This window comes from Pomacea canaliculata, linkage group LG7, assembly GCF_003073045.1.
Source record: "Pomacea canaliculata isolate SZHN2017 linkage group LG7, ASM307304v1, whole genome shotgun sequence".
In the NCBI taxonomy this organism is placed as follows: domain Eukaryota; kingdom Metazoa; phylum Mollusca; class Gastropoda; order Architaenioglossa; family Ampullariidae; genus Pomacea; species Pomacea canaliculata.
The window spans coordinates 1,966,932-1,986,953 of NC_037596.1; the positions used below are offsets into that span (position 1 = coordinate 1,966,932).

Consider the following 20,022-nt stretch of genomic DNA (forward strand, 5'->3'; position numbering starts at 1 on the left):
GTAACTGACAGGCTGACAAACAATAGCTACCCTGCTGATAAAGGGTAGAAGCAGACTATAACATTTAGGAGAGAAACAAACAGAGAAACTGTCGTCTCATTTTTCTTTTCTTTTTTTAAGCTTTCTAAAAGTTGGTTTAAGATCTGGGAAAAAGAAAGTATCTTCATTCTTATAACTCTGCTGAAATTAATCTAAAAATAAAAACCGTTAAAGCCGATTCTTTTAAAGCTATACTCAGGTTCATTTATTAACATTGTTTATCAAGGTAATCGTTTACTGACACGCTATTCATTAAAGCTCACAGTTTAAGGACATTAAAGAATGAGGGTACCTTGCTATTTTGAAGTAAGTGTTTTAACATTTGCTTCGGTGTAACTTTCTCTTGGAAACCTTTATGATCATCTGTGATGATAATTTCGCTTATTTTATTACAATACCATTGTAGTTTTGGGATAAGCCATTAAAGATAGAAGCACTCTTGTAACTTACAATGGGAAGCTTGTGTATAGAATTAATTAAACCATTACTTGCACGTTTCTTAGTGTGCGTATACCTGTATGTTTATAAAAATTGCAGGAGACATCTTATATCGTCACCACACAATGAAGTTCTCAACCTATGACCAAGACAACGATGCTGCATCTCATCTTCATTGTGCTCGACAATTTTATGGAGGCTGGTGGTTCTTGTCTTGCCATCCTGCTAACCTCAACGGACGCTATGGGGCCGGTCTTTGGGATGGGGTGATTTGGAACAACAAAGCTGACTTCACATTCACCGAGATGAAACTCAAAGAAGTGTGACAAGGCGCCCTCTGCCTGTAGGTGGTGATGATCGTTGTCTTCTTTATTACCATCAATGTATTCAATGACATTACAGCAACCACACCTGAGTTTACCAGTGTTTCCCAGTCCGCTCCAGACACTTCAATACTTTTTCTGCACATGTGTGCGTGTAGTGTCATAAATAAAGATTAAAGCAATTGGTAAACGAATATTTGTTTTTTATTTTTTTAAGTCTGTGTATTACGCGACACAATGCAATGACTGTGGTTTTATATTGTCTTTTACTATTACGATTTAAAGCATCATCAGTGGCAGCAGCAGTAGTGTATAATGTAATGTCTAGTAAAAGCTTTGGTAGTCATTCTTAATTTCAAACATAGAGAAAATAACAAGCAAAAACCAACATAACTGGTGTTCTACGGCTAACATAAACACAAACATTCCTTTAGGCTTCCCAAGTCGTGTGTATTCTCTGTACCGAGCCATAGACTATCACGAGACAGGACACATAAACCACTGTAGATATATGGTTGACGTATTTGATGTGGCGAAAGAGAAGTAGTAACCAGAGACAGACTCTTGTGTTCTATCCATTTCATGAAAATGATATTAATTATAATAAAGGCGATAAAGCAATCATTAACAATGGATTCCTTGGTTATCAAACTATCAGTAAAATGCACTGCTATGTTAAAATAAAATATAGAAATCGACTTAAAATACATTTTAATCGGGGTACCCTACAGTGATTCGTACCGATGTCTGCAGAAATAATTACAAAATTCAAACGCTGTTTCGATACTGAACAGACAAACCCGAAGGCAGGCACGACCGTTAGTCGATGAAGACTGAAAAGACCTGGTAAAAGCATAAAATTGAGTCTAATATATAGGTAGATAGAAAGACAAATAAAATCTTCGGACAACAAAAGAAGGAAAACGGAGTTCACTCCTTCCCCTTAGCTGGCTATATGAAAGAATATTACACTCTAGCATGTGCTCGGTATATTATTTGTGATAATATTTAGACTATGGCTTTATTAAGTAGATACCTAAGATATCTGTGTATGAAAAAAAAAATCTATGACTTTAGGGAGATAAAGTTTTAGTCTTCAAAAAGTAGTTTACTACGTTGAAGTTGGTCTCAAAAAATAAAACAGAGATGAACTTCTAACACGGCTACTTGCCTGCTATAAAGAGTTTGTACAAATAAAATATTATGTGCACTTACAACAATGCCAAATTGTAATTTTAGAAAAAAAATGAAATATGGATACAGTGGTACAGCTTAAAATGTTGCATATATGAGTTTTTTACACATCAGTTTTCTTTATAGAAATATCATAAAAGGTGATAAAATGAAAAGCGATAATTGAAAGGTTATTAAAATTGTAAACTGTAGTCTTGCAAAGACAGCCTAGGGTTGTATGGTGACTGAAAAAGAAAACAAATTTTCTCATGCATTTCTAAAAAAAAAATCATCATATGTGTTTTCAACGTTTATAGATATTATGAAGATGTTAGGAAAAGATTTATTTTAACATTTTTGCACCAATAAAAAGTTTGTAAAACATGATTCGATTAAAGCAGTTTTTTTTCAAAAATGTTGTTTTAAAATAATTAGTAAGACAGTATAAATAATAAATAAAAATATTTTTTTCGAAATGTGTTAGCAGTAATAATAAATAATTTTTAAAAAACTTCTTTTATCTGGGTTTTATAATTGCTGTATTCGCTGTTGTACAGTTTAAACAAAGTAAGGTTCATTAAATGATTTTAAAGCAATAATTTTGTTGATGATTACTTAATCATCAGAGTACGCTTTCTATACATTTATTCTGTCTATATATTGTTTTGAAATATCAGCAACCAATTGCACTTGCAGCTCCAATCTCAAAATATCACAGCATCATGCAAAGTTCTAGAAAAAATATTAAGGGGAAATAAGTTTACCAGTGGTGGTAGTAGACGTTGTTGTTGTTGACGTTGTTACTGTTGTTCCTGATGAAAAAAATAATGTAATAGAATGACTTTTTGATATTTAAAAAATAATAAATCTGTATGTACATAAGATGTAAAATTTTAGAATACTTCCTTCTTTAAATATTAAAGTAATATTTTACGATAACTGTTAAACAAAAGTATGATTTTACCGTTTCCGTTTCTAGATGTCGTGGTTGTGGTCGTTTTTGTTACTGAAAAAAATGTTTTTAGGTAACCGTTAGATCATTTTTAGGTAATCTTATACTAACAAATAGATTATAAAGTATTTGCATTACAGGTACTGTATCTTGAAATTACGTTTATCACTTGTAACTAACTCAGAAGTTTTGATCATAAGAATTACTATTTTGAGGTAATATAATAATACGACTGTAACAATCACACGAATGTCGTTGCTCCACATTCTCACTCACTTAGAATTCATTGCAAGTGTTGTAATGTCTTTAGAAAGCCTTTTTTTAACACTGATCATATAAGTTATATAATGTTTAGCATACAAATTGTAAAACTATTTGGTCTAGGAAAAAGATTGGTGTATACCCTTTTCCGTTGTAGTTGTTGTCGTTGATGTTGTGGTTTCCGAGGATGAGTCTAAAAGTAAGCGCCAACATTTGTTATACATTTATTTATGCAATAAATAACGATTCTAAACATTTGATAAAATATTTTGTTTACTTTTTATTTTTATACTGTTAAATATGTCCTACATTTTTATTTTTACTACCTTTTATATTAAATAAATTAAAATTTGTTAATACGTTTCTAAAGTGTAAATATAGTACATTTGTAGTGTACCCACTCGTTAGTCTGCCAGTCTATCAACATTTATTACATTTGTCTTAAAAATGTAGAACATTTAGGCCAGAGAAACAAAAGAAAAGATGGGTCTATACCCTGTTTTGGTGCGGTTGTTCTTGGTGATGAAGAGACTGAAAGTATACAATTTTACCTATTTTAAATATTTACTTTTTGAATCCTAGCATTAAAATGTGGGGGAAAAGTTGTATCTCTTAATCTATTACTCCAAATAAAGTCGTAAAATTTAACATAAATAAACTTGATTGCAAATTATTGTACATGTGAAAAAAGACTTTCCGATTGTCAGCATATGCATTGTCATTTTCGTTTACAACATGAATGATTTTCGAGTAATTAATAGTCTGACATTTTAATGTCCTGGTGAGAGCAAATAGTAATGCTCTCATTACTTTGTACTTTTAATTATATTGTATTCCTTTAATTACCCTAGTTATCTTTATTTAGGTTTGTACTTATCTCTTTCTTACTGAGAAAAGTGTTAAAAAAAGATAAGGTTAGAAAAATATCTTATTTAAAATTATTTAAGTTCACACAAATAATATGTACATACCTTTAGTAATGGTAGTATTAGTAGTCGGTTTTGTAACTGCAGAATATTCGGAAAATAGAAGACAACACATTGTAGTAAGCAAACCAGAAAACAATTTTTAACTCAACTATAGAAATCTGTTACTGTTAAGCTGAGTAGGTGTCAGTCTATCACTCCGTTAACGACCTTACTGAACTTTGCAAGTTTGGAAAACCTTATATTTCTCTCTTGTCTAATTATCCGAGACATTGTTTCATCTTTTTAATGTTATCACCATATATGAAAAGATGATTTTATTACTAAAGAAGGAATGGGAAAACAAATGGTATCAAAAAAATAAATCTTTCTCACCTTCTTTGCAGATGACTCCGGCTTGGAAGTCTTCACACTCGGGTTGGTAGAGCGCCTTGTGATTGCACTCCAACAGGCTCTTCTCTGTCCCTGTACACCTCACACCATCCAGAATAATTCTTCCTACTCCAGACCCGTATTCATCTGATGTAGCAGCTACTAATGTAGAGCTTTTATAGATATATCCAAAGTAAAACGAGAAAACATTCATTACCAACACAAATTTCAGAAGACAAAGTAAAATGTAAAAACTCGAAGTTCTATGGAGAAATCTTTAATATAAAGCAAGCACAAAAAAAAAAAAAACAACAAAGTGTATCATTCTTCAAAAGTGTTTAAGTTAACTATTAGATTCACAAGCATGAATACTTTTATATAATTATATATATATATATACTCGTAATAAATATTATAAAAACTTTGGTAGCATCTTAGCTATATGACATGTCTTTTACTATTAGCTTAAAAGCTCTTATTTTTAAGACAAAATTTTCAGACAAACCTGTTGAAGCCTAGCATCCTGCAGGCCACCCTCGCCTCTTGGATTCCAAAGCCATCGCCGCAAACTGAGTTCCATTCTCCGTTGTGGAATAGTTCCAGACGCCCCCCATTTCCATCCCCGTCAGCTAGTCGGGCTGTTAGCTGAATATCTGTTAGTTGTGAAAGCCAACAGATTACTTGTTTATAAACTGTTTCTATTAATGCTTGAAAGTTTATGTGGAAGAAAAAGATAAGAAAATACTGGATAAAAGTGAAAGAATGGTTGGCAGAAGAGAATAAAAAAGACTTTGTACTACTCATGCTCTTTTTTTTCCTAAACAAAACATAAACTTTGTATAAATGTTTAGTGTGCTTTTCTAAGTATAGATTTCATATTTATTTTATATAGATATATATTAATGTTATATAAAAAAAATTCTTATAGTTGATAACATATGTATGATGTACAAACCAGCATGGCCGCAAAATAACTGTAAGCTTTATTAAGTTGTTTTTGTTTATTAAAAAATAAATTTGTTTGACTTAAGCAAGTCTACCAACAGTTTTTCTACACGCTTGCCAGAAAAGGGGAACAATAATAAAAGAGCCAATATAATAAAATATCTCTTTCTTGCCCTCGTTGCAGATAACACCGACATCTTCGGAATGCCTGCAGTTGTGGGAGTAGAAGCCGCTGTGGTCGCACTCCACAAGACTGCTCTCTGTTCCTAGACAATTTACATCATCGAGGAGAATTATTCCTGCTCCTGCTCCGTACAAACTTGATGTAACAGCTGTTCCTCCAGAGCTGTTAGATAAATCAACACCGTCAGCAGGTACATATCAACAACACAGATTAAAATGATATGAAGATACCTAAAAATAGAAACCGTTATTTTTCTAAAATGATGTCCTATAAAATAATAAATAAGTTTAATAGCTTTGATACTCCCTAGCATGGCTATTATAATCCTGTTATGTTACCCTGGAGATTTTTTATTTTACAATTGGTTCATAAACTTTTACTTTTAGGCAAAAACAATTTTATTTTAAGGTGAGACAAACCTGTTAAAGCCCAGCATCCTGCAGGCCACCCTGGCCTCTTTGTCTCTAAAGCCATCGCCGCAAACTGTGCTCCACTCTCCCTTGTAGAATAGTTCCAGACGCCCCGCCATTCCGTCCCCGTTAGCTAGACGGGCTGTTGGCGGACTAACTGGTAGTTGTGAAAACGAACAGATTACACTTTTATAAACGGTTGCCATAAATACATGCAAATATATAGCTGGAAGTACAGGATGCTGGTTTTCTGTTAGTAGTACTAGCTGTTTCAGTGTATAGAAATAAAATATTGTATTGTGTGACGGGGATGGAGGCGGGTGCTTGAGTATGACAATGTTTAATATTTTGTATATATTGTGTATATTTGTAAAGTGCATTACGTTTGGTTGATACTGGTTTCAATAATTTTAAAAATACGCTTATTTTTCTTATTATTTCAACTTAAAACTACAATAATCACTGTACAATTTTTGGTATTTATTTGATGACCTAAACATTCTCCATATTATTATTAACGATAATGGAAAACTTGTAATTTACAGAATGTTAGACAGGCTGATGAACTGTATTGTTTCAGGTAAGTCCGCACACTGTGAATTTTATTCCGATTCTAGCATTTCGGGAGGTATATACAAGAGAAATGTAGTAATTTTTGTTAAAGGTCCGGTATAAAAAGCGTATTCATTTAAATTTTCAATATGTATTTTTTATTTATAATGGGAAACTCACAAGCCACGACAAGAGTTTAAGACAGACTGGTGTTGTTCCAGGTCAAGCTACACACACTCTGAATTCCATTTTGCGATTTTTTGAGGTTTTTAAATTCCAGCTTAATGGAGTCTGTGCTGGTCCACCGAAGACCTCCAGGAGGATTTCCGAGGTCGTTTACAAAACACGAGCAGTTTGATCGGTATATTATATTTTCGTTCCCAAAAATAGCACACAAAAATGTGTCACTTATTTTCCTTACTATGTAAGGCTAATTGGAAAAATGATTCAAGTAACATGTCATGCTAAACATATCAACGACTCCTTCTTACACTGTTTATAGTACCTACATCCCTTTCTACCTTCATCCATTTCTTTACCTTCTTCTCTTGTAACTCATCTTTATGTTATTAAGTGTGTCGATACATACCTCACTGTCCACTAGCTGTTATCATTTATCCCTATTGGTTTGATTCTTCGTTTTATACGTTCACATCATCATCCAGATCATAGGCTTGGGGCATTGTATACATATAATTTTATTGATTACAAAATTTATTTACATATCTTCCTTTGCAAAATAGGATCAAGGTACTTTAAATGAACACTTACTGATGAAACTGTTGCTAGTGATTGTGGCGGACACGCTAACTTCTCCTGGCATAATAGTAACATAGTAACTGTAAATTCCCTCGGGAGGCAGGTTGGAGGTCATGTTACATGTGCCTGAGAAATATCCAGAGGATGCTGGCACCACGCCCATAGTAGAGGACCCGACTAATGTCGCTTGAGAAGCCTAAAATATAATATAGATGACAAAATATACAGCTTTATACAGCAAAATCGTGTAACACTATTGAATTTTTAATTCCTCCCATTATAGCCATAAAGTACTGCTTCAAAGTTAAGGATAAGATATTTATATAATGACAGAATTGTGTACACTGTGTACAAATAACAGAGTTCAACTTGCCTCCGGAGCTAGGTACAGGGAGCAGCGATAATCATTTCTTGACGACCAGACCTTCGAAACAGAGCACCAGGCGGTTACTTTGTTGTCTTTAAACTGAACTTGGCAACTTGAATTTTCAGCAGGATCTGTGGTAGGCATATATTGCAACAGTAAGTATAAAGTAATAAACGAGACTGCTAGCTATTTAGGAAGCAACTATTTATTCAATTGAATGAGACCAACGTAAGCATAGGAAGTGTGGAAAAAGTATTCTGTAAAAGAGAATATCTGTAATGACCTTATGGCCTTGCACATAAACTAATTCATTCCCAGTGAACAAAACTTGTGGGGTAGCAGTGGGCCGCACATGGGTGTGTAGTGGGGTCCACTACTTTCTGACTAGTTCTGAAGGCTGGGTTAGTGAGAGAAGTGGATTGTTTCAAAGGATTATAACCTTTCCTGACACTAGTTTATGAGCTGTGTGAATCATACTCGCACTCTACTGCCTTAAACTGGGTAATACAAGCTTTCCAAACCTTATTTGAGCTCGTAAGATCATACGCAAAGTTTGCAAACCCACGTTGCTAAAGTTTTTTTTTTAATATCCGAAAAACACAAATTTTTTTTTTTTCAATTTGTGAACCTTTGAGAATTTTATGAAATAAGAACTATTTTTAGTCCTGTAATGCGTTTACTGCTTTTCTAATTGTCTGATAAACTATATGATCTTGTAAGTGCTACATTAAAAGACACTAATCCCTGTGCAATTTTTGGTATGTATTAGGTCATCTAGACATTTTCGATTTAATATTAACGATGATGGAAATCTTGTTATTTACGGATAGAATGTTAGACACAGGCTGATGGACTGTATTGTTCCAGGTAAGTCTACAAACTGTAAATTTTACATCGTTTTTTGCATTTCTGGGGGTATTAAATTCTTAGTAATTTAATTTGTTCACTGTGTATTTGTGAATAAAAATGGGAGACGTACAATCCATGTGTAGCACGAGTAGAGTATAAGACACAGACTGGTGGACTGTGTTGTTCCAGGTCAAACTACACACATTCTGAATTCCATTCTGCAATTTTGTGAGGTTTTTAAATTCTAGCTTATCCGAGTATGTCCCGTTCCATCGAATAACTCCGGGAGGATTTCCGAAGTCGTTTACAAAACACGAGCAGTTTAAGGTGTCCCCTTCCTTTAAATTCGGTGGGCAGTTGTGGTCTGGTGTACCACGAGGTCGACCTAAGCCAAAGAATAAAAAAATAAAATATATTTACTACGTAGATCAGTATATCATATTTACCTCCTCTTAAATAATACCAAAAATTTGACAACTTAATTTCGCTGTTGATGTTCAATGTTTGTCTTTAATAAGATTGCTATATAATACTTTATGGTACTAGTAATGTAATAATCGCGCAATGAGTAATCCAACAGCAAATTGATATTTTAGTTATATTTTTCTACCGACATATATGTATGGAGAGCAGCATCATACCTTATATCATATATAAAACATGTTATAACATAGAGTCGTTTCGAAAATAGGATCAAAGCAATTTTCATGGACACTTACTGATGATACTGCTTCCAATGAATGTGGCGGACACGTTTACTTCCCCTGGCATAATAATAACATAGTAACTGTATTGTCCTTCGGGAGGCAGGTAGGAGGTCATGTTACATGTGCCTGAGAAATATCCGGAGGATGCTGGCACCACGTCCATAGCATAGGACCCGACTAATGTCGCTTGAGAAGCCTGAAACAAAATAAAGACGAGAAAAGTTTACACAAAATATTTTTTGTCTGTAGTTATCAAATTCTTGTGACACTATTGAATTTTCAATTCCTTCCATATAATAACAGAACTCTTGCCTCCAGAGCTTGGTACAGGGAGCAGACATAATTGTTTCTTGCCGACCGGACCTTCGAAACAGAGCACCAGGCGGTTACTTTGTTGTCTCCAAACTGAACTTGGCAGCTTGAATTTTCGGCAGGATCTGTGATAGGCATATATCACAACAGTAAGTATGAATGAATAAATTAAACTGCTACCTATTCATGTTAAGCAACAATTTATTGAATTGAATCAGACCAACGTAAGCATAGGAAGTGTGTTAAAATTGTCCTTGATAAGAGATGTTTTATAATTACCTCATGTCTTTGAAACGTAAACCAATTTACTTTTCTTAGTACTTTAAATAAGGAATTAGTTATTATATATTTATATTTTTTTCGGTTTTCTTTGTTTTCTCCATTTTCTGATATGTCATGCTTATAGACAAGAGATACTTACAGACTGAGTCCATCGGACATGATATGGTGGCAGTAGCGGTTTGGCATGTCAAGATAGCTGTTCCTATGTAGTTTGGGTCTGAATTTTCACTAGCATCAATCGTAGCGACACTGACTGTGTCTGAAGTCCTGTTTTCTGTTAATCGTGTCAAACATTTAATGGGGCGTAAAGACGGTGATAGTGAACAAAAAATTATATTGTTACGAAAAAACCAGCGGACATCTTCTTGAGCTGTCAGTCCCGTACATGTAAACTCGTTGTCACTTCTGCCTTCCTTTACCTCCAGGTATTTCCTTGAGGTGTTGCACGACGACAGGGAGATAACTGAAATAAAAGAGCAAAAGGGATTTTGTGATAAATGTTGAAATGGTTTGGCAGGAAAGTGTTTTCAATTAAAACTTAATTATTAACTAATTAAAAGTCAGTTAACGTTTACAACCAAGTTACCAACAGACAGGAGAAGAGTAACAACCAAAGCAATTGGAAAAGGTGGAGTAGTGACAGCCAATGTCATAAAATATCTTTCTTGCCCTCCTTGCAGAAAAGACCGACATCTTCGTTATGACTGCAGTCGCCGGAGTAGAATTTCGTGTGATTGCATTCCGCAAGACTGCTCTCTGACCCTTGACACTTGACTTCATCGAGCAGAATTCTTCCTGCTCCTGCTCCGTATCTACCTGCTGCAGCAACTCTTGCCCCAGAGCTTTTAGATAAATAAACAACAACTTCAGCAGGTACATATTAACAACACAGAGTAACACACACATACCTTTTACAATTTGATCATAAGATATTAATTTTAAACAGAAAATATTTTTTTAGGGAAAGACAAACCCGTTAAAGCCTAGCATCCTGCAGGCCACCGTGGCCTCTGTGTTTCCAAATCCATCGTCGCAGACTGTGCTCCATTCTCCGTTGCTGAATATTTCTAGACGCCCCGAAACTGCTGTTCCATTAACTAAACGGGCCACTAACTGTTTACCTGTTAGTTTTGCAAAGAAAATAGTTTCATTATTTTATTATAGATCCTAAGATTTATCTATAGCAAGATAATAGTTTTATTCAGTGTTCTTCTTAATTTTAATAAATGAGATGAAAATTTTGATGGTCATGAAGCTTATCAATACTCCGGTGCATCCCTTAAAGACCGTAACAATAAAAAAAAAAGTATTTTTCGTAAAAAAAAAAATACTTCAAATTACAATATTAGCTTCTATTTTTGGAAGCAGAATTGAAATAATATTAACTGAATGAAAGATACTTAGATGCACATAGCCTGTAACGGTTAATGTACTATTAAAGGGGTTTGAAGAAAGAGTGATGTTACTAAGAAAGATACAGTTGGGAGAGGGGGAGAGCTAGAGTGAATTTCACAAAATAATTTGTTCTTGCCCTCATTGCAGATAACACCGACATCTTCGTTGTGACTACAGTCGTGGGAGTAGAAGGTCTTGTGACTGCACTGCGCAAGACTCCTCTCTGTTCCTTGACACGTGACATCATCCAGGAGAATTCTTCCTGTTCCTGCTCCGTATACACTTGTGGCAACGGCTACTGATCCACGGCTGGTAGATAAATCAACAACAACGGCAGCAAGAACATATTAACAACACAGATTAAGTAAAGTTATGCGTTATTTCTTGATTAGGCAGCTTTACATTAAAAAAATCTATTAAAAAATATATTCACGATACCTAAAAATGTGAACCTTTTTTTTCTAAAATATTGCCCAATAAAATAACAAAAAAGTTTAATAGCTTCGATACTCCCTAGCATGGCCATTATATTACCGTTATGTTACCCTAGAGAACATAGCTTTTACAATTAGTTCATAAGCTATTATTTTTTTAAAACAATTTGAGGGGAAGACAAACCTGTAGAAGCCCAGCATCCTGCAGGCAACACTTGCTGCTTTGTTTCCAAAGCGATCTTTGCACACTGTGCTCCATTCTCCTCTGTAAAATATTTCTAGACGCCCCGCATTTGCTGTCCCGTTAACTAGGCGAGCTTTCAACTCTTCATCTGTCAGTTAAAAAAAAGATTATTTATTACAGGTTTATATTACATATTTTTCAAACGATGTAGAATACAAGTGATAATCACAGAGATTGGTTGATGTTGCCTTTAGTATCAGACGATCATTATTTTAGTCCTGTAGCAAATCTGTATAACTTCGAAAGGACCTTGTCCTGTCCCCTCTTTAATACTAACCTCTAGAACCTTCTGTCACTGAAGCGGGTGACACCAACATTTTTGAAGTAGAACCACCTGAAAGATCTTCGAAAGTTCTTCCTTCTTGTTCTGTGCCATTCCAGATTACCGAGGCGTTATTCTCATTCTCTTCCATACTTAAGTCCAGAGTCTTCAGTGCTGATTGCCATAGCAGTGGTCACATACACGACAAAGAAATAAAGAAAATTTATTGACTTGATCACCATTTTCTTTTCGTATTAATTATCACTTTTAATAAATTGTAAAATCTTTCAGTGTGTGTGGATGTGTGTGTGTGTGTATGCGTGAAAAGTAGTAAAGCTTTCACTTAAACATCTAAATTGTCCTAATTATACATCTGCTTTTCTTCATTATTTAGATATATATATAAGTTAAAAGTGATCCAAATTTTAAAAAGCGAAAAGACACCCTGAAAAAGGCTACATACTTACCTAAGCCAGGGACGATAAGAAGCATCATGAAAGCAATCCTAGACATGATACAAGATGGCTGGATCTTCACATAAATGTTGAAGCTGCAGAGATACTACTACTACTTATAGAAACACAATGGCAGGCGAACTCTGGTCAGCAGGAAGCTTGCTACAGAGAATATCAAGATGTCTAAGTGACTTGTCAAGAGCTTCAAGATGCTTGCTCTCAACAAGCACACTAGAGTGCGCATCGGCACGTGTATTGTGGTGAAGAAAGAAGAGAGACATTGTAAAATCATCATCATCATCATCATCATCATCATCATCATCATCATCATCATCATCATCCTCCTCATCCTCATCCTCCTCCTCCTCCTCCTCCTCCTCCTCCTCCTCATCATCATCATCATCATCATCATCATCATCATCATCATTATCATCTACACCAAGTGTTCATACAGTTACTTATTTAGTCATGCATTGTGTCGTTTAGTTCACTTCAGTCAAGCCGTTGTTCCTATTCCTTTTCTTCTGTTGTTTAGTTAGATATTCAGTCCTTCAGACAGTCAATCGTCCCTGTCATTTCTTCCTCTTTTGTATCGTTAATCTTCACTTATTGATACCCTTACTTGCCTTTCGTTTCCATTGAAAAAAAAAACTTCTTCTAAATTTAGAGGAGATAAATAATAGTGACGTGATTTTAGTAAACACGTTCTTAATGTTCATGAGAATCTGTAACTATAATATTTCTTGTGTCGTCTGGTGGTAGTGCACTTGGCTATGTACTTATCACAAGTACAGTGAAAATCGGGGTCATGACTTTTTATGTCGTGTATGGCCTACTTTTTCTGCCTGTACTGTATATTTGTGACCGGCTTGCTTGCCTTAGTTGTTCCGCACGTGCATTGTATGCTAAACAGTGGCGGGTGGCGTGTGGTACGCTCATTCTTATCGTCTACTGCCATCAACTAATACTATCGTCGCCATGTAGAAGTAGAAGAGTATGTAGTTGCTGGCGCCACTAGTTCTGAGCACAAATACAGAGAAGAAAAACGGACTAAACTCAAGTGACTTAACTGTAAATAGGACCACTTGAGTTTAGTACTATCCAAAGAGGTTGAGGTTGAGGGCTTGTGCCTGCAGTGAAGTAAATCAAAGGCTTTCAGCAAACGAACACAAATAAATGATAATACTGTATACTTTTTATACTGTATACTTTTTATTACTTTAAAAGAGTGATTGTTCTTATTTCACGAAACTCTATTGTCGTGCAATATACTTTGACGTATGTCGAGGATTTTTAAGTAAGCAAAGCATAAAAAATTTAAGGGATTTCCAAAAAGTCCCTTAGCAATATTTTCAGTAATACTATTAGTAATATTCTTAGTTTTATGTTTTGTGATGATTGTGATGATTATGCATACAGGCATAAAAAAATATCCTACAATTCTCAGTAATTCTCTCATTTTAGCACATGCATGCATATAAAAAAGTATATTAACATTTTTATTTTTATATGAATTTAAATTCTGGGCATATTAGATCAGTAACACAGGATAAACTGATTGAACGAAGCATTAAGCACGATTTTTAAAATAAGAGAATTATAAAGGTCAAGTTAAATTCTGCCTAATAACACGACGATAAACTCTGCATTGACGAGAATAAACCTCCAAATATGACATACACTGTTTAGTAAATAGTAGGCCAGTATAAACGTGACTATTCACAAACAAGCCCCGTAGACCGCAGCGGTCAAAGAGAAACAACCGCATAAAGAAAATATGTGACTAGTGCTCAATGAGTGCCGTCCCTTTATTCTTCTTCGCACCCACTCCAGTATTGAAATAATAAAACGGTCGTGCCAAAGATAACAAGTATTTAGGTTGACTAGGTGTGAGTATCAGGTGTTATATACAGTGAAAGGGATAAGAAGGATGATAAACTATTCTTTACTAGATAGTACACCCAGAAATAGTTTTAACTGCCACTTTAATTTAGGGTATTATTCTTCGCGTGATCATATGTGCGTGTAAAGAAAAATAGAGAAAAAAATGGCCATTCAATACAAGCATTAACACTTTATCATTATTATTATGTTGTTTGAGTCGACCCATCAAACCCAACTACACTACACCTTCTGTCCGGCCTGAGTCTCGTTTAAACAGTGGTTTTGTGTCTATCCGTGGGTGCATTGTGAGGCATGTGAAGGTTTTAAGGAGCGAGATCAATCAAGTATGTTTGTTTATTTGTTTTTATACTGCATAGAAAATATTTTCTGCATTCTTGAAAAGACAACTCTTCTCTTTGCATAATTTCTGCAAAGTGTAGTTCATGTGTTTTTGCCCCTCCCATCTACACTCTGGTGGTGCTTGGAAACTTGCCTGGTGATGGAAGCCACTGGGCTGTTTACATTTCCGTCCAAATACATAAATACCAAGTTTGTTTTTTGCTTGTTACTCATTTCTTGAAATATTTTCTTGTTGCAAGTTTCTGAAGAAACTCTGGATGACTAAAAAAGAATAAGAGATTTGGAGTTTTCTCTACTGTCGATTTCACGTGATCTAGTTGTGTTCTTCTCTCGTCATTGAAATTTTTTCCTAATTTTACAGCTATAGCGAATTATGTTTGATAACAATAAAGATTGATCAGATTTGACTGACCGAATCCTTGTTAATAGTTGTGACATTAGAGCGACCTGTCAATACAAGAGCTAGCAGTAGTGGTAACATCATTTTAAAAAGTTATTTCCAAGCAGCAATAAACAATTGACATTATATATTATGTCTAAATATTCCTATTTATATAGTCAGCCGCAAACCTCTGCAATTTAAATTGTATATATATATATTTTATCGACTAAGAAACAGGGTAGAGAAAAATAAAAAGGTGGGAGGAGGAACAAAATCATAACCGAAAAAGTGCCAACAAAGTCGCACGCTTACGATCCTTCAACTATCATTTTTTTGTGAACCCTTTTCTCCTTCATACCCTCGCCGACCCAGTATACCTACGTAAGGAAAATACCCGAGGGAGAACCTGATTACCGATTGCGAGTGGCGGAGTGGTTGTTAGAGAGAGAAGGTGTTTGGCTGGCGACTTGCAGGCACCCGGCAGTTCTAAGGCTAACATCAAGGGGGCCGACACTAGATTTGTAGGTCTGTACTCGCCAAGGAGAACAAGACCACCTCTTCCGGGTACCGTTGCTGAAGTCACGACAAACAGAAAAAATATGAGAGGGGGTTACAAGTAAAGGAACGCAAACAGTAAAGCTACCCAACATAATGCAATTTATTGCATGACTAGATGAGAATAAGAAACGAAGATCAGAAAATGCGGGAAACAAAGAGACTGGACTCAGTGGGAGGCTACATGAGTAAAGAAACAAAGCCGTCGAGAACAAGAGTGCGCGTGCGTGCTTGGTTTTGTGTGTGTATATATATATAAATCTCACAACAGAATGTTTTAAAGGTTTATACATCGTATATGCACATGTGTGTATATGTGGTCTGTATGGGAGAGCCTGCTTTTGTGTTTGTTGCGTCGGTTGAACCATTCACAATCCCAAACCGTTTTGTGATCGTTGCCCAGTCTGACCAGAATATATTTATTGCGTCTACAAGATCGTAAGCTTTGTCTCACTTTGTTTGTTCAGCTTGATTTTCTTTCAATCATATTCATTTTTAAACCTTCTGAGATTTTAGTGGTTGCTTTAAATGTAAGAAAAGTATACTACACAGTGCGAAGGACATTTTTTTACCAAAATATGTTAAGAAATTTAACAGAAGTATATTTGCTTTAGAGCTTATGTGTCTCATATCGGTTACAAGTAAAGGTTCAACAGACCATGTACTCCTATTATCAATAGCGATAATGGTGATATTTTTACCCCATTAATAAGCTAGCAGATAAAAAAACTCATTCAGGTAGCACCATACCTTTCCCGGTTTTCAGAAAAGATTTCTCTAGAAAACTAAGGGGAATCCCCTTGCTTTGGGCCCTTTTACTGCTTTGCTATCAATCCGCTGCGATCTCTTTTTATATATTATATATATTAGTGGAACTCGATGGTATGTGCTTTATGTTCTGAACATAGATCTTTGTCCTACTTCATGAATTCGGCCTAGGGTAGGAAAGAACTGATATAACAGTAAACGTCTCAGTCTTTGACGGTTTCGATTATTGAGAGTTGATATTCGTATTTTCACAAACATAAATGAGTGGCGTACCGCAGACAATATCAAAGCTTGACACTAAAATGACTGCACTCTGCACTCACTCAAATACACAAAAACACACAAAACAAACACAAAATATAAATTCACACACTAATTGTCAGAGCTAATGATGTTCGCCCGGTGTTTGCTGGGATGATATTTAGCTCGATGTCCGAGCTGATGACTGATGAGATGAGACGGTGTTAAACTTTCAATACAACTGTCTCTCGGTTTGATAACAAACACGATGCATAAATAGATTAAAAGCATATACTAAAGATATATATATATGACCCTCCACGACGAAATGAGTGTTAAGTCGCGAATTTCAGATTTGCTAAATTGCTTTTTTTTTTAAAAAAAAAAAAAAAGTAGAGGTTCTGAACTTTCTTTTGATACAAAAGTTGTTCTTCTAGCCTTAACATTGAATGAGTTATAAACGTTTGAAGAGTGAAAGTAGGATGGCGGCCATTTTGAGAAAAGCGAGTTCAAAGATTAGCGTCAAGATGGCTGACCGGGTCTGTTTACTCCTAAACTTTTGCAGAAAAATCTTTCAATCGGTTAATATTTGAATCGTTCTTTGAAGAAGATGAACATAATAGCCTTGAAAAAACATTTTTGCTTAACTGTGTCGGACAATGTGTTGGTCAGAAAGAACATCGAGAAACATAAACTATAAAGGTAAGTGTTTGTACACGTATTGAGTAAGACATTTTCTGGAGAAGAAAATCCAACAAAGTACAAAGCTGACGCACAAGAGACTCGTTCTTTCTTTTCTTTTTATCTTCATTGAAAGAGAGCACACCTGAGATGTCAGGCTTTTCGCCATATAACATGAACGCAAGGTCGGTTGAATAGCTTTTCTTCTCATTATTCTCTAGGTTTGTGTTCCGCAAGGAAATGAATGTCTTTCATGTTCAGATCTTTCAATGCACCGAGGAGGTCTTGTCGGTTTGTACAAGTCGGACATTAATGTCGGCACAATTTGTATGGTCTAGGACAATTGGCATACTCACTGACTTGGAAATGAGCAAGTACAAACAAAAGTAAGTAGTTGTTCACTAAAATTAGCCTCCCAGTGCGCTGCCACAAAGATTGTATTAATTAACACTCACTTTATATCCCTCTCTCTCTCTCTGCGCATATTCAAACCTCTTGCAAATTCACACGGATTCTATCCATTCCTTCGTTACCTATTGACGAAATTTAAGATACTCTCACGTCGATCGAAAGCACGTGACACAATAATAATATACAATAAATAGTTTATTTTAAAAAACTTCTGTACAGTCAGTGCGCTGAAAAGAAATCACTTGAGTCGAAATAACAAGCACAAAAAACTTGGCCATGTGAGTAACAGGTGGTAGAGTGGTGATTGTTATATTTGAGAATCGAAAAATAACATAAAAACGTTTTAATAAAAACACTCTAACAAACAGAAGCAACGAAAATTCGTAATGTTGATAAACAATGCGTTCTATTGTTTCTATTGTCACTTATCATTTAAGAAAATTTTTCTCTTGCAAAAATGTGCTAATGTGATTATGAAAAAACTTGAATAAATGACTTTCTTGCTTTGAACTGATAACATGATTACATTTTTTTTTTCAAATCAGCACTGGTGAACTGTTGTATCAACCATTACAATCACATGCAATATTACAACTTTTTGCTTCATGAAACGCTGACTTGCTTGATATAAGTGTAGATCCTTGTAGATGAATGACCACATGGCATGCTGAATGTCGTGCTTGTCCTTATTCTGGAGCAAGAAAACAAACCGTAAATATGAAACACTTTATCTTTTGACCAAGTTGATAGTTCACACACTAGTAATACAAGCTAGAACTAAAAGGTTCTGGCAATTTTCATGCTATACTTTTTTTGTATCTTTTTCAAAAAATACAAACGACAAACAAACAATGACACGGTGGGCTGGATGAGAAAGGAAAAAGCAAAAAAATGTCCAGAGCAAGAGGTGAATCAGAGGGAAGAAAAGAACTATGAGATTGTTCGAACCTACATTTATAAGCCTCGAACTAACACCAACTAACAGAATATGAGACAACTAGAAAAGAACTGACAGAGAGAGCACAAGAAATTATAATGAAAACAGAACATGGCAGTTACCTATCACCTCGACCATTGTTGTGACTCGGATATATCTTCTCCTGGCTGCATCATAAGAAACATTCCATCAGAAATCAATGTCAATCATTCCCTAACGTACACAAAGAGACATATCAAAATTCCATAGCTTTTTGCCTCAACGCACGAAAAAGTGTTATTTTGACCAACTTAAAAACTAATCTACATTTTTATTTATTTTAAACCAACAATATAGTGTGATTTGCGTGCATTGTAATTGATTGCGTTAGTAAGGAACTTTCTTCAAAAATATACAAGGATGACATTTAATATTAAATACTTAACCTTAATTTTTATCTCTTTAAATTTAGTTCTGGAATCAAAGCAGCAACAATCTTTTTATGAGTCTGTCAAGCTACATTTTCCAGACTTCTATCCCTTTACTAACAATTAATAATAATAATTAATAATTAATTAATAATAATTAATATAGAATAAAATGAACGTTCGTGAGCAAAACCCAGAGGACAGGCACAAACACAATTTCAAACGAAACTTTTTGTAATTAGATAAGAATATACCAAGAAACCCATGAATCAAAACACGATACCATTAAAATACATAATAATGACGAAATACATAATAAGAAAATTATGGCTACCAATTATTTACATTGCGTGTACATTTACGTTCTTATGGTAATAAATTTCAATAATTCAATTATCAAGGAGGAAAAAAAGTACCTGTATAACCTCCACAGATGACTACAAGAACTACCGCTATACCAATGCCAGCTTTGCAGCCATCGTTGCAAGTACTTTTAGTTTCTGAAACTAAGTCATTTTACAAATAATGTTATTGCAGTCTTATTACTTGTAGTTCTATTATTGCATTAAACACTTTTATTTCTACAAGAAATGTAAGGGAATGTGAGTCATATTTCTTTGCCACTGTCTTAAAAATACAATTAATTTAGAGAACTGTTTTGCAAGCTTCATGACATATGGCATTGCCTTCCTATTTACATCTTCATCATTAATAACATAAAAATATTTAATTTAAATATTAAAGAAGCACAGGAGT

The 20,022-nt window shown here is 34.8% G+C and overlaps 1 protein-coding gene and 1 long non-coding RNA gene across 2 annotated transcripts; both read right to left on the reverse strand.

The window, feature by feature from the left end:
* Positions 1–986: 986 nt before the first annotated feature.
* Positions 987–12,742, reverse strand: LOC112569516 (deleted in malignant brain tumors 1 protein-like). Its single transcript, XM_025247323.1, has 22 exons — positions 12,654–12,742; positions 12,202–12,360; positions 11,865–12,012; positions 11,383–11,555; positions 10,825–10,972; positions 10,521–10,693; positions 9,991–10,314; positions 9,570–9,694; positions 9,270–9,453; positions 8,681–8,935; positions 7,708–7,832; positions 7,347–7,530; positions 6,033–6,180; positions 5,603–5,775; positions 4,990–5,137; positions 4,488–4,657; positions 4,158–4,193; positions 3,682–3,717; positions 3,329–3,379; positions 2,938–2,979; positions 2,738–2,785; positions 987–2,218 (listed from the first exon to the last, which is right to left on the reverse strand). The coding sequence occupies exons 1-22, from the start codon at positions 12,697–12,699 to the stop codon at positions 2,202–2,204; spliced, it is 2,913 nt and encodes a 970-aa protein (XP_025103108.1). The 5' UTR covers positions 12,700–12,742; the 3' UTR covers positions 987–2,201.
* Positions 12,743–18,121: 5,379 nt separating this feature from the next.
* On the reverse strand, positions 18,122–19,772 carry LOC112568740. The gene is made up of 3 exons (XR_003100166.1): positions 19,683–19,772; positions 18,982–19,026; positions 18,122–18,613 (listed from the first exon to the last, which is right to left on the reverse strand). It is a non-coding gene; the product is annotated as an uncharacterized LOC112568740 (long non-coding RNA).
* Positions 19,773–20,022: the final 250 nt, after the last annotated feature.